The 21,588-nt window shown below is 60.0% G+C and overlaps 3 protein-coding genes and 1 pseudogene across 3 annotated transcripts; 1 reads left to right on the plus strand and 3 right to left on the minus strand.

Annotated features, from left to right (window-relative positions):
* Positions 1-440: 440 nt before the first annotated feature.
* On the minus strand, positions 441-2,421 carry LOC122704617 (annotated as a pseudogene).
* A 625-nt stretch (positions 2,422-3,046) lies between these two features.
* TMEM151A (transmembrane protein 151A) lies at positions 3,047-7,985 on the minus strand. The gene is made up of 2 exons (XM_043926258.1): positions 7,721-7,985; positions 3,047-5,490 (listed from the first exon to the last, which is right to left on the minus strand). Exons 1-2 carry the CDS (start codon positions 7,793-7,795, stop codon positions 4,159-4,161), a joined length of 1,407 nt encoding a protein of 468 aa, XP_043782193.1. The 5' UTR covers positions 7,796-7,985; the 3' UTR covers positions 3,047-4,158.
* A 2,310-nt stretch (positions 7,986-10,295) lies between these two features.
* YIF1A (Yip1 interacting factor homolog A, membrane trafficking protein) lies at positions 10,296-14,444 on the plus strand. The gene is made up of 8 exons (XM_043926269.1): positions 10,296-10,551; positions 11,233-11,444; positions 11,609-11,713; positions 11,852-11,930; positions 13,222-13,279; positions 13,451-13,606; positions 14,057-14,150; positions 14,244-14,444. Exons 1-8 carry the CDS (start codon positions 10,521-10,523, stop codon positions 14,388-14,390), a joined length of 882 nt encoding a protein of 293 aa, XP_043782204.1. The 5' UTR covers positions 10,296-10,520; the 3' UTR covers positions 14,391-14,444.
* Positions 14,445-14,800: 356 nt separating this feature from the next.
* CNIH2 (cornichon family AMPA receptor auxiliary protein 2) lies at positions 14,801-20,691 on the minus strand. The gene is made up of 6 exons (XM_043926277.1): positions 20,558-20,691; positions 16,698-16,766; positions 16,214-16,261; positions 15,866-15,978; positions 15,622-15,765; positions 14,801-15,437 (listed from the first exon to the last, which is right to left on the minus strand). Exons 1-6 carry the CDS (start codon positions 20,636-20,638, stop codon positions 15,410-15,412), a joined length of 483 nt encoding a protein of 160 aa, XP_043782212.1. The 5' UTR covers positions 20,639-20,691; the 3' UTR covers positions 14,801-15,409.
* Positions 20,692-21,588: the final 897 nt, after the last annotated feature.

The raw sequence follows: 21,588 nt of genomic DNA on the forward strand, positions 1-21,588 counted from the left end.
GGACCTTCGAAATAGGTTTAACCGATAGAAAGGGGCAGAAGTGATGTATTTGACTTCAGAGGCGAGATGGCAAAGAGCAATACAGCCTCCACTCTCTTGGTGAATTTGTCCTTGGACCCTAGCCGCCAAGCTATAAGGAAGCCCAAGTTTGGAGATGCCCTCTTTGGGTGTTCCAGCCAATAGCCCTAGTTAGACCCTCAGCCATCAGCCAGCATCAACTGCCAGACACGTGAGTGAATGTTCTTTCGGATGATTCCACTCCTGGCTTTTGATTCTTCCAGCAGAGGCCCTAGATGTCATGGAATAAAGAAAGATAAGCCATCCTCATTGTGCCGTGTCTGAATGTGTGACCCATAGAAATCAGGAGAGATAATAATGAATGATTCTTGATTTTTTAAAATAATTTTATTTATTTATTTTTGGCTGTGCTGGGTCTTTCTTGCTGTGCTGGCTTTTCTCCAGCTGTGGTGAGCGGGCTACTCTCCTTTTTCGGTGTGCAGGCTTCTCATTGTGCTGGCTTCTCTTGTTGCATGCTTTAGGGCGGGTGGGCTTCAGCAGCTGCGGCACACGGGCTCACCAGTTGCAGCTCCTGGGCTCTAGAGCACAGGCTCAATAGTTATGGGGCATGGGCTTGGCTGCTCCATGGCATGTGGGATCTTCCCAGACCAGGGATCGAACCCATGTCTCCTGCATTGGCAGATGGATTCTTTACCACTGAACCACCAGAGAAGACTGATTATTGATGTTTTAGGCCACTAAGTTTTAGTGTAATCTGTGTTGCAGCAGTAGATAGACAATAATGTAAGCTGCTGGTAATAGAGACAAGAAAAAAACCGTTTACTTAAACAAATTAACAGTTTCGCTTAAACAAACTAACAGTTTACTTCTTTTTTTCACTGAGAGGGTCTAGAAATAGGAAACCCAGGGATGATATGGACATACCTATGATGTCATCATAAGCCTAGGGTCTTTTATTGTTTGGTTGGGGTTTTTTGGCCACACCATGTAGCATGCAGGATCCTAGTTCCCCAACCAGGGAAGCTTGGAATCCTAACCACTGGACAACCAGGGAATTGTTGTCTTCCCAGGGTCTTTTATTTATTTGTGTATTTATTTATTTTGCTGATTACTGGACTTTATTAAGATGAAATCACTGATAATTACATGGAAATTACTTGCCTAGGCCAAAATCCTTGAGATTCACATGACTTAGTTACACAAGTAAACATCATGTTCAAAACCATGAGGAAATATCCCAATGCACAGGTGAGGGAGGCTGGGGTGAACAAATCTGCACACTTATTTCAAGCTGTTAAACAGTTTGTGGGCCACACAGTGCTCCCTTGCATGCAAGAAGTCAAGAGCTGCTCTGCGCAGTCCTCCTCCGTCTGTGACCTGGAGGACACACGCTCGTCACAGGGCTCTAGCCGCTCCCGAGCCTTCACACGTTTCTCCAGCTGCTCGAATTGCTCTCTCACTGTTGTTAGAGGCTCCACTAACTCCTCCTCCTCTTCTTCCTCCTCCTTGGGATCTCTGGACCCGGTCAGCATCCTTTGCTCGTCCTCTAGCCCCATGTCCAGCTGCGGTTCTGGACTCAACACAAGCAGCAACAGCGGCACCTCCCCAGGGTCTTTTTGTTCTATTTTGTTCTATTATCCTCAGCACAGGGCTCCAATTCTCAAGCCCAATTCTCTAACCTCCTGATCCAAAGTAGCTACTGGAGTTCCAACGATCACATCTGCCTTCCAGGCTGAAGGCAGGATGAAGCAGAGAGGACAGAACTAGCCTTCACCAATATTGTTTCCATTTCGAGGAGCATTTTTAGAAATTCCTTCCAAGACCTTCTCCTTATATCTCATACCCTAAAATTAAGTCACACAGCCACACCATATGTGCAAGGGGGGCTGGAAATGTTGCTTTTCAGCTGAGCTCATCGCCATCTAAAGTAAAACTGAGGTTCTGGTGTTGAGGAGGGGAGGAGAATGGATAGTGACTAGTGGGCTGTTGGTGGCTGATGTGTTAGAGCAGGACAACGGAAGAGGGGGACAATGTGGGGGAGCTGGAGCTACACATTGGCCCACAACCTGCTGCAGCCTCCTTGAATGTTTGGGGACCGTGGAATTTTCCATCTAAGTTGCTTCTGAACAAAGGATGGACTTCACTCCCTGCGAGGCAGTGGGCTGACGTATGAGGAAAGCTCTGGCCTCTAACTTCACCCTCCCCAGGTGAACAGCAGGCAGCTAGACTTTTGCTAAAAATCTAACGTGCAGCACTGAGCTTATCACTTCCTGCTTGACCACCTTCCATGGTTGCCCCAGTTTACTGGCAAATTCTTGTCATTGATGTCGAAAGCTCAGCCACCTCTTCTACAGCTCTGCTTCGACCCCTACTTCATGCCTGGCAGCCAGGCCTTTGTGTGGGTAGCTCCCACTGTCCAGAACACCCTCCACCCATCTCTGCCTGGGAGAATCCCACCTACCCTTAGCACTCTCATGGTGCCTTTGCATGGACTAGAAAAGGCTGTCCTTTATCTGGGCTTCCCAGGTGGCTCAGTGATAAAGGATCCACCTGCCAATCCAGGAGATGCAGGAGACGCGGGTTTGATCCCTGGGTGGGGAAGATCCCCTGGAGAAGGATATGGCAACCCACTCCAGTATTCTTGCCTGGAGAATCCCATGGACAGAGGAGCCTGGTGGGATACAATCCATGGGGTCACAAAGAGTTGGGCATGACTGAGCGACTAAGCACAGCACCCCTCCCTTAGTCTTCAGCACACCCAGAAGCAGAATGGAAACCCCTGCTGGGCTGGAAGAGGGGCCACTTGGATAGTCCCCTGGAAATGACCCAGATGCCAGTCGATTGGAGTCAGCTACTCAGAGCAACTTAAACCTCAATCTCAGAGGCCCCAGCCCGGACAGGGAGCTCACCCTCTCCTGGGGTGCTGCAGCCACCACCACCCCTGGCACACCCCCCAGACCCTGCCTGGCCCACTGTGTTGGTTGTGGTGGCCTCGAACCCACCACCCAGAAATGCACGAGAGAAGACCTTCCATTTCATACCTTTTATTTTATCTGCATCTTCTCTGCCTTCTCCCTCCCCCACCGGCTCCTGAGAGGGGGTGGAAGCCCCAGTTGGAAGGGAAGGGACTACTCTCGCCTCCCTGGGGGAGGGACGGTGTCCCCTGGGCCAGGCCCCAGTGATGGAGGAAGCAGGGGCCTCCCTGGCAGAGTAAGGGCATCGTCCAAGAGGCTGCGGCCAGGGCTGAGGCCCCTCGGATGCCCTGCAGCCCCGAGCCCCGTGGGTCATCGGGAAGGAGAAGAGCAGAGAAGTCAGGGGGCGATGAGAGGTGTGTGCGTGGCTGAGGGGTGGACATAGATGTCAGGGGCCAGGAGCGGAGACTAGGGAAGGTGGACTCAAGGTGGGGCCCTGAGGAGGAACCCTGGGTTATAGGGGTGACTGGGTGCAAGGGAAGGGTGCGCCAGAGAAAACAGGGAGGTGGGGTGAGTGGAACAGGATTGTGCTCCAAGAACCAGGCTCCCGGTAGAGGGGCCGTGCTGCAGGGTCTGATCAGGGGCGGGCCCTGAGCAGAGGCCTGTCAGGGGAAGAGGACGGGGACCCTGGGAGGGGAGCGGGGCCGAGGCCGTGGTGCTGCCATAGCCAACTCTCCAGGTTCGTGGATGCCAGCCCAGCTGGGCGTGGCCCCAAACCACCAATTTGTGCTTCTGGGTTGCTTGAGGGCCCCCAACGTGACCTCCACCGTGCTGGGAAGGGTCCACAGGCAGCCAGCCCTCTGCAGTGGGCAACTGCTGTCCCCAGGACTCCTCCCCCAGCCCACGTTTTCTGGAAACTTCCTTTCCTGCCCATCCTGGGAGGCCCCCCGAGCTAGATCACCGGCAATCGCAGGGGGTGGGACATGGTGGTGGTGGCGGTGGAGGGGAGCCATGCTGGGAGGTCCTAGACTCACCTGCGGGGGTGTCCCTCCGCCCCCCAGATGACCTGGGGTCACTGCAGGGGTAGTCTGTCTAAGGGCTCCACCCCCACCCCCACCCCTGGTGTGCTGGTCTGTTTTCCCTCCTGTTTTGGACGGCAATCACTCAGGCGTGGAAGCCCCTGGGGTGGGATGGTGGGGAGAGGGCCAGTCTGGGGGCCACGTGGGTCTCAGAGAGCACCCTGCCCGTCCCCCTGGCAGCCGCTGTCACCGTGGACGATGAGCACCGGGAAGTAAAGGGCGTCCTCATAGCACGGAGGGCTTTCCAAGGGCTCTGTGTCCTCTCCGCGGCGCCCCAGCGGCCCCCCGCTCAGGCTTCGGAAGACCCCCGGGGTGGCCCGACCTCCGGCTCCCAGCGAGAGGCGGCTGCGGCTGAAAGGCAGGCGGGGCCCGCTGGGCCGGGCGGGGGGCAGCGAGTTGCTGCTGACCGAGCGGCGGCAGCGCTGGCAGCCCCGGAGGTAGGCGCCCGAGCCGGCGCCCATGACCACGGCCTCCGAGTAGCTGGGCACCAGCTGCCGGTTGGAGCAGATGTGCCACTCGAGCTCGGTGAAGTCCACCGTGGCCACTCGGGAGAGCGGGGGCCCGCTGGGCACGGCGCCGGGCGGCGGCGAGCTGGCGCCGAAGAGCTTCTCCACCTGGTAGTGGACGTGGGCCGTGCCGTAGGCCGCCACCACGCGCAGCGGCCAGGACAGCGTGGCCGCCGACACCAGCCAGAAGACCCAGGCGCGCGCGTACCAGGGCGGGCTGCGCGGGTCGGCGAACACCATGAGGGACTCGCGGAAGTCCACGTCCTTCAGGTGCATGCCCTCGCGGGCCTCCAGGTAGTCGTCCAGGCCCTCGTTGGCGCTGAAGAAGCGGGCCCGCTGGGTGAGGTACGAGGCCTCGGCCTCGGCGCTGCCGAAGCTGAAGCACTTGGTGAAGCGCAGCCGCGTGGCCGCGTGGTCGGCCAGGCCCACGAGCTCCTTGGAGACGTCGCGGACGCCGTGCGCCGAGTAGTCGAACTCGCCCCGCGCCGTGCGGCTGTCGGCCCGCTCGTGGTAGACCTGCGTGGTGGTGTAGGCGTCGCCGTTGCGGTAGCGGGTGATCTGGCGAGTGCGCCGCACGTAGTGGTAGCTGGTGGCCTTCCACCAGACGCAGGGCGGCGCCTGCTGCAGCCGGCGGATCAGGGCGAGCACGGTGTTGGCGTCGGTGCGCGGCGCCTGGCAGGACCGCACGTGACAGTGCCAGCACTCGGCCAGGTAGAGGAGGTAGAGGAGCGAGACGAAGGCCAGGGGGATGTACAGGTAGCCGTCGGAGCAGGGGCTGGCCGGGTAGGTGGGGGGCGGCCCCCCGCCTCCGCGGGCCAGGGCGGCCTCCGGCCCCAGGACCAGCCGGGGCACCGTGGCCAGGCGACACCAGGCCACCACGGCGCCGCAGGCGTGGATGAGCAGGGTGAGAAGCAGGCACTTCCAATGCGACTCGCGGCACAAGGAGCTTCCCAGGGACTGCTTCAGGGGCCGCTGCTGCAGGAGGGGCAGAGGGAGGGGAGGCCGCGGTCAGCCCCGTGAGGGGGTGGGGCTTGCGTCCCACTGTCCCGAGGAGGAACCGGAGGCTCTGAGGGATGGAGGAACTCGCCCCTGGCCTCACCCCTCTAGCCAACTCACAGGAGAGCTGCAGGACTCAAACTCTGCGCCCTGACCCTGCCCTCCACCTGTCACCTCTCAGGCATGTAGGAGAAAACAGATTCATCTCTGCCACAAGAGGGAAGGATACCCCAGCCCCCCAATGACTGGCTGTTGAGAAAATTGCCTTCTGGTTCTGACTTCGCTCCCGATTTGCTGTGTGATTGCGGCCAGATCCTTGCCCTCTCTGGGCACTGATTCCTGGACCTGGGGGTGTAGGAAGTCAGGGTGGCAGGGGGTCGGTCCTAGGGGTGAAGAGCCTAGGGGTGGTCTTAGGAGCCCGGGATTGGGTGTTGGCTCCACCATTGACTGTATGGCTTGGCCACTCCCCTCATCCTCTTTGGACCTCAGTTTCCTCATCTGTAAACTGGGGTTGTTTACAGTCAACTGGGGTTGTGACGAGTCAAGGAGATCCTATGTGTGAAGATCTTAGCATAGGGTCTGGCCAGTGGAATAAATATTATTACCATTACCCTGCAATCCCTCTGGTCCATTGGTCTAACTAGGGATGGCAGGAGACTTGGGAGAGGCTTTTAAGTAAATGAGAAAGAGGAAGAGAGAGAGGTGTGAGTCTGGAGGGAGGGGAGCAGATGGAGCACCGTCCTCCACTCCCCATCTGCGCTGAGGGAGGGGGCGGGACACAGCTGCTGGGCAGCAGGGACCACTCCCTGGCCCAGGGACTCGGGCACACCCTCCCTGGCAGAGCTTCCAGCCTGGCCCCCACCTCATCCCCAGATGCCCAAGGAGAGAAAAGAGGGAGGACAGAAGGGGTGAAAAGGGGAAGAAGAAAGAGATGGTCTGGAGGAAACAGCATAGGTGGGGTTAAGGGGCCACCGTGTCTGTCACAGTCCCACCAGGCCCCGAGAGACCCAAGAGGAGAGGAAGCGTCCCCAGCCCACCACAGGTGCGATACCACTCCCCTGACCCGCAGGGGCAGTCAGGTGCACATACCCTCATCCACCCCCAGGATCCACCCCACCCCAAGTTCATCGAAAAATCCACCCACCAGGAGTGTGAACGCTGCCTGTTTATCCGACACACACCAGCCCCTCACCAGTGCCCAGGGTACAGCCCCCTTCCCCACGGTGACATGCTGCCAAGGTGTGTGTGCACTTGCCCCTCCCCCCTCCCCCAGGTCCGCCCACCACAGGACACACAGAGGCACATACATGTTACACACTCACTGAAACCCAGGGACACACCTTACCTATCACAGTGCACATCCCCCATCCCTACCCTACTGCAACCTGACACCCACACCCTACAGACTCTACTCAGAGAGACCCACCCACAACAGGGCTGCACTCACACGCACTCACTCAATAGCACTTCACCCAAGCCACGGGGCCCCCCAGTCCCTCACCTGACTATAGGGCACATATGTCCCATTCAAGGTGTGGGGAGCACCCACTGACATCCACACACCCACAAGCACCCTACATTCACCCAGACACACATAGATCCACTCACCGCCTATCACCCCGACACCCCTCACTGGGCCCCACACCCCTGCAGATCCTCTTCCTCCTTAGGACTGAGGAGGGGCCATTCTGAAGGTCCCAACCAGCAGGATGGGCCCTGGGTCCTCACCTCTGGGAGAGGGAGAAGGGGTACCCGGAGGCCACCTCCCTTCCTCTCCCCTCCTCCCTCTGCTCCCCGCCCCCCCAAGTCCCTGCTACTGCTGCTGCATTGCAGGCTCCGCCCGGGCACCTCAAGAACGGCGGGCCGGGCCGGGGGCCTGACCCGTGGGCTCCGGGGAAGAGGGGCAGCGCTGCAGAATGGGGACCCGCAGGGGCCTGGTGCTGACGTCACAGGAGGGCGAGGCTGGATGAGGGGGCGTCGGGGGCGGGAGTTGCTCCCCATATCCCTTCCCAGCCTCCCCACCCCGAACCCCACGCGGGCCCCTAGGCCCCGAGACCCCTCTCAGGATGCAGGTTACCCCAATGACGTCATTGACCAAAGGGGCTCCGGACTTCCCTCCGCAGCCCCCGCTTTGGGGGTCGCCCCGGCTCTTGTCGCCCTCTCCCCTCTGCAGCCCCAGCTCCGGCCCCCCATCACCCGGCGCCGGTACCTCCTCCCGCAGCGGCTCGCAGTCCAGGATGAGCTCGGGCACGTCCCCGCTGTCGCCACTGCCGTCCTCGGGCATGGTGTCCTGGCTGCTTGGGCGGCCCCCGCCCGGGCCCGGGGCATGATAGGGGGGAGCGCCGAGGGCTGCGGCGTGGCCCCGGAGGGCGTCCGCTCGGCTCAGCGGCCGCGGAGGGAGTGCGCGGAGCTCGAGCGCGGCGGCGACGGCGGCGGCGGCAGTGGCGGCGGCGTTGGCGGCCGCGGTGCCCGGCGCCCCGCCCTCCGCTGACCCCGCCCCCACGGCACCCGCGGCGCCGCCGGCAGCGCCTGGCACCGCGGGCACTGCCCCCGCCCTCGAGAAGCCCAAGCTGGGCGGACGGACGCCTGGGTTCCCCTCCTGCCCCGCTCGCGCTTGCGACCTTGGACGAGTCCTTGCTTTCTGGGGCTTGAGTTACCCCCGCTGTAAATTGAATCTCGAGGGTGGATGGGTGGGTGCCCGCGTGGTGCCCACCCAGACCCCGTCTCTGAAGCCTCCCTTGTGGCGGTGGTACAAGGGACAGTTACAGACCTGAATGCTGTGGTGAGCCTCACTAGCTGGACAGAGGTGCTGGGCTCTACTTAGAGTAGGCAAGCAGGAGGCCAGGACACCCGGGCCCTAGGCTTTGTGACCTTGAGTTTGCACCCTCCACCCCAACCTCAGTTTTCCCACCTGTGAAATGGGCACAGGAAGGTGTTGGATTCAAGGCACATTCATCATGTGGAACAGGGGCATGGGATTTGTCCTGCACGAGAGGACCTCCCTCCCAGGTACTGGTGGCCCCAAGTGCTGCCCCCTGACCCTCAGGGGCCTCAGACCTTCACATCTGACCCTGAATCAGAGCCTAGGCCCCAAGGTAGACAGTCAGTGGGTAGGACACAGGGAGCTGCAATGCTGGGTGGATTTTGTTTTGTGATTTTTTTTTTTCCAAACAGCAACTCAAAGATCATTCCTTTCAACACCCCTACACATTTAAAGATGAAGTAACTGAAGTGGTAGAGAGGAAAGGACTGAATCAGAATTTCATCCATTTTTTTTTTTTTATTTATTGGGTGCACATGTTTATTGGTGTCTTCTATATGCAAGTACTGTGAAGTATTCATAAGCATTGTGAAGACAAGTGTAGGAGTGGAGAATGACACAGGTCCTATTCTCATGGAATTTACATCCAGGGCAAACTACTGCAGTCAGAGGGAGCCTGTAGCCTGGCCTCCAGCATCCATTCCAAGCCTGGTCAGGACTCTTCACTCTGTCTTTCTGAGAGGCACAGTTGAACTGACTCTTAAAGGATAATTAGGTTTGGGACAGGTGGATGTGAAGGGTAAGGACATCCCAGGTGGAGGGGACTTCTGGGCAAAGGCACTGTGAATGGACTACGTGGATTGAGTTTGGAGAGCCGGAAGGTCACCTGGTGTAACTGGACACTGGGTAGCTAACCAGAGGCAGGTCAAAGAGGACCTGATCTTGCTTAGGAGACGTGGTGGCTGGACGTCTGTGAGAAGGGAGACCCCTGAAGACTGTCTTCAGGAAAGATGGGAATGAGAGAAAGGAGTCCCTGAGGTCACGAGTGAAGCTTGGGGGTCTCACTTCGAGATGACTGCAGGGGTGAGAATGACTCAGGAGTTTCAACTGCAGCTTCTGGGGACGAACCAGCACACCCCCACTGGCATCTTCTGGACCATGGGAGAGTCGATGGGACAGCACACCTCCACTCACACATCTTCTGGACCACTGGAAAGTCGATGGGACGAGCCTAGTGTAGGATCCTATTCCAACTATTACCACCCAGTTTCTGAGACTTCAGACCCGTACCTCGGTTTTCAATAGGTGCAATGGGTGTGTGTGTGTGTGTGTGTGTGTGTGTGTGTGTCGAGAACCCAGGCCGGTGTAATGGGTGTGTGTGTGGTGTGTGTGTGTGTCTACCCATGTGTGTATATGTGCGTGTGTGTGTGTAGAACCCGGCCCTCCCAGCACCAGGCCCCTGGGGTCTGCAGGATGGCAGCAGTGGCGGTAGGGAATTTCAGCACCAGACGACGGACAGCACCCGCGCGGAAAGGACGGGTGGGAGGCGGGAGGAGGAGTCAGAATCCCGGAGCTCGCTAGGCCCTGCGGTCACTGCTCAGCCCAAGTTCCTACCGACAGCGCCTCCCGGTGCACCCCTCACCGCCACCTCTCCCGGACTCGGCACCAGTACTGGGAGAAGAATGGAGGACGCGGAAGGAAAGCTAACACTGAGAAGGAGAGGCAAAAGCCCGAGGGACAGGGCTTGATCACAGTTCCACCGTCCCAGTCTCTCTTGGAGTATGTCTCGCGAGTGAAACTTCCTTCCCGGGCTCCAGCCTCCGCCTGGTGTAGTCGTGGCAGGCCGAGCGTCAACTGCCCCACGGCGCAGGCGCGGAAATAATTATAACTTTAATCCATTTATTGGCTGCTCCGCCGCGAACTAACAAACCCACTATCCAATCCGAGAGAGGCTCCAATAGCTCCGCCTATCCCTCCTCCCGGAAGTTGATTACTGCCGAATCCGCTTCGGCGAGGGTGCCCCAGCAGCCAATTGGGAGAGGGGAGGGGCGAGCCAGCGCTGCGGAGGAGCCAATGGCAGGCGGCAGAGGATGACGCCGCCGACATGGCTGCTGTCGTCGGACAGTTCGGGGACGTGTCGGGCTTCTCGGTAACCTCGATCGGTGCCCAGGGAACGGAGCAGCTGCCTCGCTAGTATTCGTACACGAGGCGACTCAGCGGGCCCTCGGAGAGAGCGAGCATCGGGGCCATGGCTTATCACTCGGGCTACGGAGCCCACGGTGCGTGGGGCGCGGGGCGGGCGGGGCGCGGGCCGACCCGCCCGAGGACGGTCGGCGGCGCGGCCCGCTCACCCTGAGGGAGAGGGGCAGCCGTGACTGCTGCCCAGGGTGGCGGATGTCATCCGGATTCCTGCCCCGTAAGGCTCGGCCACGCGTCCCGGACTTCGCCCTCTCTGCCCAAACCCGAGATCAGATCGGGAGGTGATAGCACTGCTGGGATCTCCCGTGTCCGACTCGGGCATGAATGGGGTCTGCCTCCCAAACTTCCTTTCCCGGCCATGACCCTGGTAGGGTTCCTCACCAGTGCCTAGGGCCTCCGCGTTACCCAGCCGTCGCCTTTCCCACCCTTGTTCAATGCGGGGATATCCTCCCAGTTGTCTTCACCTAGCAAATTCAGTCTCCAAGATTCACTTCAGAGATCAGTTCCCTTGAGGAGGCCCCCAGGAACCTTCAGGCGGGCAACCACTTCCAAGGGCTGCCTCAGTTCTTTCTTTACCCACATTTAGCACCTCCGGAAAAGAATCCCTCCTCACAGTTTTTTTGGATTAGTTACTCCTCATCCAGCTAGTGTCCCTCACTGATTGTTAGGTGCTCCCAAGACCCATACAGGGCTGTCCAGCCAGGGGAAGAGGCGGTGGTTTGGGCTCATGCTTGTTATACCTGTCACCTGCAAACCCACAGGTTCCAAGCACAGGGCCCGGGCAGCTCCGGATCCCCCTCCCCTCTTCGATGACACAAGCGGTGGTTACTCCAGCCAGCCAGGGGGCTACCCAGCCCCAGGAGCCGACGTGGCCTTCAATGTCAACCACTTGCTTGGGGACCCAATGGCCAACATGGCTATGGCCTATGGCAGCTCCATCGCATCCCATGGGAAGGACATGATGAACAAGGAGGTGTGGCCCACCCCCAGGGCAAGGGTGGCAGGATTTCTGGCCAGGGCTGGGGCATCACGGGATCCCACCTAATCCACACAACGGCCTTCAGGGAAGGAACAGACAGAGGAGCCCCCTGAGGTTCTGGGTGCAGCTCGTCCACATCCTCCTCTCTCCCCTCCTAGCTGCACCGTTTTGTGTCTGTGAACAAACTCAAGTATTTTTTCGCTGTGGACACAGCCTATGTGGCCAAGAAGCTAGGGCTGCTGGTCTTCCCCTACACACACCAGGTGAGCTGCCTACCAGAGGAGCTGTGATGGGCCCCCTTGCCTCCCGCCTCCTGCCCCAGAGCCTGGCCCCCAGATCTCAGCCCCTTCCTTTGCTCTCTTGTCTGCTCCTCCTCACCTGGCCGCTGCTGCCACCTCCAGAACTGGGAAGTGCAGTACAGTCGTGATGTGCCTCTGCCCCCACGGCAAGACCTCAACGCCCCCGATCTCTATATCCCCAGTGAGTCTTTGACTTGGGCTGGGGGATGGGGCGGGGGGGGGGGGACTTGTGCCTTGAGGCACCAACGAGAAGAGACAGGCTCATGTGTTGGTTCAGCATCTGCTCTTGGTGATCTTGTGTGTGGCTTTTGTGGTGTCCCTAGACGCTAGGTAGACAGAGTGGGGTGACCAGCTGCTTCCTGGGTGTGCTCCCAAGATACTCTGCTTTGAGACCTCCCTGCCACCTGACCTGGACCACGTCCCTCCCCAGCATGGAACCCGAGGTTTAGACCTGACTCTGCAACTTCCAGCTATGGGACCTCAGGGGGCTCCTTTCACGCTTCTGAAAAAGCTGGAATAACAACAGTTCCTACCACAGAGAACTGTGGTGGACATTCTGTGAGGGGCTGTGTGTGCTCAGCCAGCACTGGGCACACGGGAAGCACGCAGGAACTATAAGCTGTTATCACTGTCCTACTTGTCCTCCAAGGCCTGCTCCAGCATCCCCTCCTCTGAGGACGTGGGTACTCCCTCTGGGTTCCCACAACCACCTGTCTCCATGGCATGGGTCAGGCCGCCCACACCACTCTGTGGCTGGCAGACTCCAAGTCTGACTCCTCTCTGTCTAGGCCCTGCATAAGGCCCGGCCCCTGATGGACATGCTGGAGGAGAGGAGTATGCCCAGGCCGGCTCTCAGAAGGGCAGCCAGACAGCCCAGATGCCCTGGGAGAGCCACAGTTCCTCTTCCCTCCTTCGTTCCATTTCCCTCTCAGAGTCACCGTGTAAGGCAGGAACTGCCATCCCTGTTTCACACACTTAAGCCAAGGCTCAGAGAGGTTTGAGCATCTTTGAGGACACACAGCTTACAGGTGGTAGAGCTGATTTCCTGACTCCAGGCACTATGCCCTCTTGTGGGTACATTAGTTCTAGGGCTATCAGGGGGCAGAGGACAGGACTGATGAGTTGAAATTGCTGTGAAAAGGCAGCTGCCATCTGAGCTTTTGTGAAAATAGCAGAGGTGACTTCGGCACGTGAGGTAGTTTCTGAGACAGAAGGAAGCTTTGGTGAGTTTCCTAGTATAGGAGAGGGCTTGGTGGTCCTGAGAAGGGTCAGGTAGCATTTACACAACAGGAGGCCTGAACAGGAAAAGGCATCCCAAGCAGGGTATTGGGGGTCTGAGGGTAGAGATGAAGCATGTGGGGATATTCAGGGAAGGAAGTATGGGGGTGTCAGTGGCTCTAATCCCTAGGGATGGGGTGTGGGGGCTCTGGTTGAGGAAACCAGGCTGATGGCATCTCTCTGGCTCTTGGCAGCAATGGCCTTCATCACCTACGTGCTGCTGGCTGGGATGGCACTGGGCATTCAGAAAAGGTCAGTGCCAACCCGTCCCGATTCCCACCACTTCCCCACTCCTGACTCCTCTCCTCACCTCCCTGGGGGATCTGTGCCAGCTCCCAAGTCCGTCCGTGCCCCTAGTCTCACCCCTGCCCCAGGACGGCTGGTTCGGGACTCCCTTCACCCCCCGCCCCTACACGGCCGCAGGTTCTCCCCGGAGGTGCTGGGCCTGTGTGCCAGCACGGCGCTGGTGTGGGTTGTGATGGAAGTGCTGGCCCTGCTCCTGGGCGTCTACCTGGCCACCGTGCGCAGCGACCTGAGTACCTTCCACCTGCTGGCCTACAGCGGCTACAAATATGTGGGGTGAGCACCTGTGGGCCGAGCGGGAAGCCGCCCGCTGCCCGGGGTAGCCCAGTGGTCCTGTCTGCCCAGTGGTAGCCTCGAACTGTGACTCTGGACCCCCTCTGCCCACCCAGCTCTTCTCTATTAGAGGGAGTGCCTGTTTTCAGCAGCCTCCTTAGGAGCCCGGTAGTGTTGCTCAGTCAGGAATGTACTAGTCACCCAGGAGCTCAGGGGAGAAGGGTGAGCCGGGGTGGTGAAGTGGGTCTTGGATCCAGGTTCAAGGACTGAGTCCTGGCCTTCCCGATTTATTCTGAGTCTAGGTCTCTGGTTGGGAGGGGGAGTTGCAGATTGGGGGTAAAGGGCCCCAGTGATGGTAGCTGGGGTCTAGCCTGGGCTCTGGGGTAGTCTCAGGCCTGGACCCTCGGAGGTCTCCAGTCTTTCCTTCCTCCCTCCTGCCCCTGCCCCCTGTAGGATGATCCTCAGCGTCCTCACGGGCCTGCTCTTTGGCAGCGATGGCTACTATGTGGCACTGGCCTGGACTTCGTCCGCGCTCATGTACTTCATTGTGAGTCCGGGGCTGGCCCCTCTTTGCCTGGGGTCGGAGCTATGGACAGGCCTCCTCCTCCCGGCCCAGCTTCAGCTTTCTCCTTTTTTCCAGGTGCGCTCTTTGCGAACAGCAGCCCTGGGACCCGACAGCATGGGGGGCCCGGCCCCCCGACAACGTCTTCAGCTCTACCTGACGCTGGGAGCTGCAGCCTTTCAGCCCCTTATCATATACTGGCTGACTTTCCACCTGGTCCGGTGACCCCCATCCCCACTGGCACTGATTTTTCCATACATTGAAGATTTGATTTCCTTGGTTCTTTTTGACCCTTGTTTCTGGGGCTTGTGGGGGTGATTTGCTAACACTTCTCGGTCTTTGCATTGGCCAGGGGACAGGGACCTCCACTTTTCTCGAAGGAGGGGGATCCAGGGAGGTCTTCCTGGAGTTGATGGCCTTGATACTGCCTCGGAAGGCAGATGGAAGTGTTTCAACAGAAATAGTTATTTATATGTGCCTGGGAAAGTGAGGTGGAAGCAGGCAGCTGCTAAGGAGATCTCGAAGGCCTCTGATGCATCTGAGGAGGTCCTAGAAGGGTCTGTAGGCCAGTGGGGTGCTTCCCCCTCTTTCCCCCATCTCTTCTTTAAGCCTTTTAGGAGCAGAACTGGGGCCCATGTGTTTGCAGTAGTTTATTCATATTTTGTCACAAATGGCCGGGGAGGGGGGTGCTGTACTCCTCCAGGCAACATAGAAAATAGGTCCAAGAGACTGGGTAGGCTGGGGTTGGGGCAAGTGGGGGCAGGAAGGGGTCTGGAGAGAGCCTGGGGGAGGAGAGAGGGCAGACTAGGGGTGGGGCTGCCCCCCTGCTGAGCCTGCTCATTCCCGGTGTGGGTACCCCCCCACCTGCAGGGGGAGCCTCAAGGTGGGGGGTGGAGGGGGCGGCCCAGAACTTCCAGGGTCAAGCCCTGCCCCTTGGCAGGGCCTAAATTCCCCCTGAAGCGGACAAGGCCGGAGGTCCCACCCCTTCCAGGACTGACTGCCATGCCCACAGGCTGGCAGAGGAGCTCCTGCCCCTGTTGAGAGCTCTGCCCAGCCCTAGTCCAAGGGGAGGGGGCTCTGAAGGCGGGAAGTCCCCGCAGCAGCAGTTTGGGGGGTGGAGAGGAGGCTGGGGGCACCAGTGCCCCCTCCCTCCCCAGGGCTGAGGCCTCTGGGGCCCAGGGGCAGGGCTGGGGGTGCACAGGCGTCCGGTCCGTTCTGGGCTCGCTCCCTGGCCGGCTTCCCCCTTAGAAACTCACCAACGTATAAACCATACTGTGGGAAGACACGGCAGTGAGCCAAGTCACAAGCGCGCCTGGCTACCGGCCACCCACCCTGTTGCACCCCAGTTATCAAGGGCAAAGGGCAGGAACTTGGGGCCCAACCATCCTTGGGATTGGAGGGATGGTGCCTGGCACATCCGTTCCCTGACTTCTGACTGCAGCGGGCAGGGCCTCACCTGTACAGGTAATAGAAGAAGGAGAGCAGGTAGAAGGCGAGTTTGCACCAGGACTCCTTCTGGCAGTAGTTGAGGATGTCAGCATTCATGATGGAGACGGCGTCATACATGACCTCAGAGCCATCTGCAGGGCGGTGGAAGTACCTGGGGGAAGGAAGGGGTCTGAGTGCCCACCCTCAAGGCTCCCACCCACATCCTGCCAGCTCCCCCATCTCACCCTCCCAAAGGCTGCGGCTGCCCTCACCTCCAAAGGTGGTAGAAGAGGAGGGGGATGTTGAGGCCCAGGGTCACCCACTCAGCTGCACACAGAAACATCAGACAGAAGAGGCCGTGGATGGAGTATTCTGGGACCACCAGCTGGGGAGTGAGGGTGAGAGGTCAGCGGCCAGGCGCTAGGACAGATCCAAGCTTTAAGGGCCCTTGGGAGGGGCCCACCCACCATGGCCTCTGGGATTAAAAGGGCTTCTAGCCTTCCACTCCCTCCCACGTGGCAGATCAGACCAAACAGGCCGCAGAGGAGGAAGGCCCGGCTCTGGGTCACAGTGGGGCTGCGCTGGGCTAGGAGCCTCCCGCCCCTAGCTCTGACACTGACCTTCCTCAGGAGGCAGCAAATGCGTTCGATATTTTTTAAACGCTCGCGCTGTAGGGGAGGAAAAGACAGCAATGGTGAACGTGAAGGAGCGGGCACTGGATGCGCCCCGCCGCACTCCCACGCCCCCCACTCCCTGCACGTGGCCACAAGGGGGCGCCAGAGCAGGTTCTGCGGCGTTTTCGGCCGCGCGGCAGGGAAGCAGCCGCGCGGTCCCCATAGCGACCGTCACCATGGAGGGATCTTCACCCGCGTCTCCACGGCAACGGCCCAGAGCCCGGCAACGGCTGCCCCTCCAGGAGGAACCCGAGCCCTGAGCCCGCGCCAGGTGTTTGCTGGGGGCGGGGACAGACAAGAGGAAGGGGCACGGCCACCGCCACCGCCCCCTACACACCCCCGTCTTCCCGTCCCCCCGCCGCCCTCCACCCGCGACATTTGGAAAGACAGACGGACGGACACACCTCGGCACAGCACATGTATCACTTACTGCCCGCGCTGGGTTGCCCTGGTCGATGGGGTTCTTGAAGTCAGTCCGCAGCTCGTCAAAGGCTATGATCTGGGGGAGGGGCGTGTGCCTGTCAGGGTTGGGGCAGCAGCTTATGGCCCTCCCACCCATTCTTCTCTGGTGTGAGATTCACACATGGGGATCGACCCAGATGAAGCTTGCCGCAAAGGTAGAGAAACTGAGGCCCAGAGAGGGATGGGGCCCGGCCCAAGGTCACACAACAGTTTGGGATGGAATCCTAGTGTGCTGATGCCCACTTCAGAACATGTCTACTACACCTCCATGCAAAACATCCCAAGAGACAGTGTCTTGTCTGCAGGCCCTGTGCTGAGCGCTGGGCCCCAGAAACCCGGGACTCAGCCCCTGTCTGGGAGGAACCCCAGGCTTAGAAGGACCACTGTGAACTACATCCCAGGGTGATCAGGGCTGCGGAGTACAGAACCTGGGGTGGGTGCCTGATCCAGCATGGGGTGGGGATGGGGAGTTCAGGCTGGACTCGGAGCAGGTGTTTGCCTGGTGCACAAATGGGGGGAAGGGCGGTCGGAACAGGAGGTACAGTGGCAGAGGTTTGGAAGAACAAGGAACATTCAGGAAGCTGTAGGTCCTATGGGGCTAGAGTGAAAGTGTAAGGCGAGTGGGAATGGTGAACGATGGGCTGGAGGGGTCAGCAATGCCAGATGTGGGGGCCTTGTAAGGCGGGACAAGATCTTTGGACTCGAACAGGAACGTACAAGGGAGCCATTGAGGGATAGAAAGCAGCAGAGCGGGGGCTGTGAGGTTGATGTTCTAGGATTGAACGAGCAGGAAGTACATACTGGCTAACAGTCCCAGCCAAGACATACACGATGCTTCCTTTATGCCAACAGGCTTTATGTTTAATAACTCATTTAATGCTTGCAACAGCCTGATGATGTAGGAGCTGTATTATCGCTTTCATTTTGCAGATGAGGAAACTGAGATACATTAAATGACTTATCCAAGGCCACGTAGCTAGTTAGTGGCAAGCCAGGATTCTAAACCACTCGGATTCCAGAGTTAAAATTTTAAACACGTGACTACACTCAAGCCAGACCAGTCAGGGGACTTTGGATGTTTGGGGTGCAGGCTGGGTGCTGGGGGCAGGTAGGCAAGGCATGGTGATCTGAGTGAAGAGAGGGCAGTGGGGATGCAGAGGTGTGGATGGGCTCCAGAGCTATGTAGAAGCCAGACTCCAGAGGGCTTGAATGGCAGTGAAGTAGAAGCAAAGAGGCCTAAGGCGACTTTGGGTGTTGGAGCATCTGGTGGTGGGCACTGTCTTCATTGGGATAGGAACTCTTCACGGAGCAGGTGCTTCAGAGGATGACAAGATGGACCTGAGGGGAGCTGGCCTGGGAGGATAGCTGGCAGAGGAGCCTTCTGGGGTCCCCTCCCCTCAGCACCAGCCCCAGGATGAGGCAGCAGGCCCACCCCCCCAAGCATCCCAGACCCCATAAGGTTCAAAGCGAGAGAACATGGGCTTCCTGGAGGGAGCTGGGGCCATCTGGAGCAGCTCCCCCAATTCCCCCCCAACTCTGGGCATCCGTCTGCCTGTTAGGCACAGCAATGGGGTCCAGCAGGGAGCGGAAGGGTGCCGTCTGTCTGCCCCAGAGCTGGCACCACCAGCAGGCGGCGGGTGTCTCGCCTCCCACCCCCCAGCCTGCCTGGCGCTGACTCAGCCCCCTGGAACAAACAACCCCCCATGCTGACAGCAGACACACGTCACTCACCACCAGGGTTGCCTAGCGACCAGTGGGGCCTGGGTTCAGGGTCTGTGGTGGGATCTGGGGTCCTGCCCTGGAAGGTTCTAGTTCTTACCAATTTGGATTGAGGACCACACCTCCTCTCCCCACCCGCACACCCCTTGGCAAGCCTTGCCCTGGACTTACATACATGCAGCCTCGTGTACAAAAAGCCCACTTTACCAATGAGGAAATGGACCCAGGACAAGAGACTTGCTATGATTGCCCAGCTAAATAGCTGAGCGAACACAGTGCCTGACATGTAGTATGTACTCAATAAATATTTTTTGAGAACGCCTGGGCCCTTTTTTCCAGCCTGGGAGCCCCAAAGCCTGAGTCTTATTCATTTTAGTCTTCCCCAAAGCATCCCAGAGCCTGGTTCGCAGGAGCGTGGACACAGGTGTGCTGAATGGAGGACTGCTCTGAGGACCCCCGGAGGACAGGGACCCCCTCAGAGGCTGTGGGAGGCCTCTGGGTGGGGAAAGGCCCAGAAAGGGGCTTCTTGAATTCCAGGAGCCTTTCTTCCAGGAGCTGGTTAGTTCTGTGTGCCCAGCTTGTGACTCTCAATTCATTCCCGTCCTCACGACTCCAGCCGTCACCCCGCAGGACAGTCCAAGGCCCTGGCATGAGACAGAAGGCTCAGGGCAACCAAGAAGGACCCGGGGAGATGCAGGAAGAGAAAGAAACGGAGAAGGGGCAGAGGAGAGAAAATGCAACTGAGAGGCCCACAGCAAGAGGCACAGTCAGGGGGGTGAGAGGGCGGCAGAGCGCGTGTGTGTCTGAAGGTGCCTATGGGTGCTCACTCCTCACACAGGAGGGGCGCAGTCAGAGTCCATGGAATCCTGGTGTAAAAGAGACAGGCAGCAGGGGGGCAGCAGGGGAGGACGCGGGAGAGACGGGTCAAGAGCCAGGGATGACCATGGAGCAGGCAGGCAGCAGGTCCCAGGAAAAGAAGGGAGTGATGAAGTGGGGAGATCCAGGGAGAAGCTGGTAAAGCAATGGGAAGGAAGAGGACGGAAGAGGGACTAGAGAGAAGGCTGGCAGGGGACAAAGCGATGACCAGGGAGGTGTGCACTGGACGTACAAGCAGGGGATGCGGAGCGAAGCGGGCCAGGGCCAAGATGCACAGGCTGTGCAAAGGGGATGGGGTGGTGGCCGAAACCTCAGGGGACAGAGGAGAAGAAAGGGCAGTAAAGAGGGGGGCAGGGGTCCCAAAAAAGACACTGGAGGCTGACTGACAGTTCTGCAGTGATGGAAGGGAGACAGGCAGAGGAGGAGAAGGCCCCAGAGAGTTGGGGGAGAGGGACCCTCTCTCAGGAAAGACAATCAGCATAAGGGATGAGAAACAGACATTTCGAAGAACCAGGTGTGAGGCAAGGCCAGAGGGAGAGACAGACCCAGAGAGACAGGAGACAAAGGGGAAAGTGGGGGCAGGAAGAGGAGGAAAGCTGGAAGTGCGGAGAAAACCTAGTGGGGGGAAGCCCAGACAGGAGGGGGCAGGGAAACCCAAGGTGAGCTGGTTAGATCTCTGGGGCTGCTTACAGCCAATCGATGCAGGGTCCCGGGTGGGGGTGGGGGCTTGGGGTGGAACGGGAAAGGGTTAATGGGCTCTGCGATCTGTGGGTCCTGTAAACAGATGCAGTTGTCATAGCAACCAGCTCCATCACTCCGGCTGGAAAAACCCACAAAGGGGGTGGGGAGAGCAGACAGACAAACTGCCCGATGGACAACGGGGGCGACTAAATGGTTGAGGGGGGGCGGGAAGCAGGAGGAGACAAAGTAGCAAGAATCCCAGAATTTCGCCTCACACCCCAAGGCTGCATGGGGCAGGGGAGGGGGGGTCAGGGACCCACTGACATCCACAGACAGGCGGGGGCGGTGGAGAAAGGGGGGCCCCCCCCGGAAAGGAAGCTGATGATGGGGGGTGTTCATGGGGCGAACAGCAGCCGACTGATGGGCGATAGCGGAGAGAAGGCTCCAAGTTTCTCCGGGCCCTGAGACCATCCATCCGTCCCCTTCCCATTCCTTGCACCCCCTGCCCCCACCCCGCCCCCAGCCCCAGCCCCAGCCCCAGCCCGGCCTTACGTGCCAGATGACAAAGAAGATGAGGGAGGCGCACAGCACCAGGGTGAGCATGTAGCAGAACGCAGCGAAGGTGAACGCCATGGCCCCCGCGCCGGGCGGCGGCCCGGGGGGCGCCAGCGCGGGCCCGGGCGCAAGGGGACGCCCCCCCCCCCCCCCCGGCCCGCGCTTAGGGCCGGCCGGGCATGGCCCGCAGGGCTCGGGCGCGGGCTCGGGGGGCGCGGGCAGCGCGGCCGGATTTGGGGCCGCGGGGCCGTGGAGCACGCAGGGCTCGGGCCGGTGGGCTCGGGGGGCGCGTCCGCTGCCGGCTGCCCGGGCCCCGATCGCTCATCCTGCGATCCCTCGCCCGCGGCTCCCTCGCTCGCCAGCCCGCGAAGCCGGCGGGGCGGAGCCGGGGGCGGGGCCGCCGTGCGAGCAGCCTCGGGCGGGCGGGGCCGGGTCTCCGTGAGCCCCTCCGCCAGCCGGGCCTGGGCGCCACCCCCGCCCCAACCTCAGGGACACGTAAGCATGGACGCACATGCCCGGCATAGCCCCCTCTCCCCGCCAACCACACAACGAACCCACCGCAGCCACACTCGGTCCGCTCAGACGGGCACACACACTGTTCTCACACGCCGGCCAGGAGGCTGCGCTGAGGTCTGAAGTGCAAAGCACTTGTCACCGTCCGTGCGAGGGGGCAGACGCACCTGGCTTGAACCCAGAACAAGCCAGGAGAGCGGGCTGAGCCAGGCGGCTTTAGGGGACGCAGGCCGGGAACGGGGCCGAGTCCGCAGGCCCGCCGCCTGCTCCAGCTGCGGCCCAACTCCCCATCCCGGGCCGCCCGTGTGGGTGTCGGCGGCGGCTCACCAGGTGCTCACTGATGGCCGCTGCCTCCCTCCCTGCCGGAACCGTGCTGGGCCCGTAGGGACAGACCACAGCAGCACAAGCAGGCAGCTCTCCTAGCTCCAGGAACTGGGTCAAGGACTTCCAACAGCAACCCTAGGACACACAGCCCGAGCCAGGACCCCCCGTGAAGTCCGCCAACTCCAGGGCTC

This window comes from Cervus elaphus, chromosome 2, assembly GCF_910594005.1.
Source record: "Cervus elaphus chromosome 2, mCerEla1.1, whole genome shotgun sequence".
Taxonomy (NCBI): Eukaryota; Metazoa; Chordata; class Mammalia; order Artiodactyla; family Cervidae; genus Cervus; species Cervus elaphus.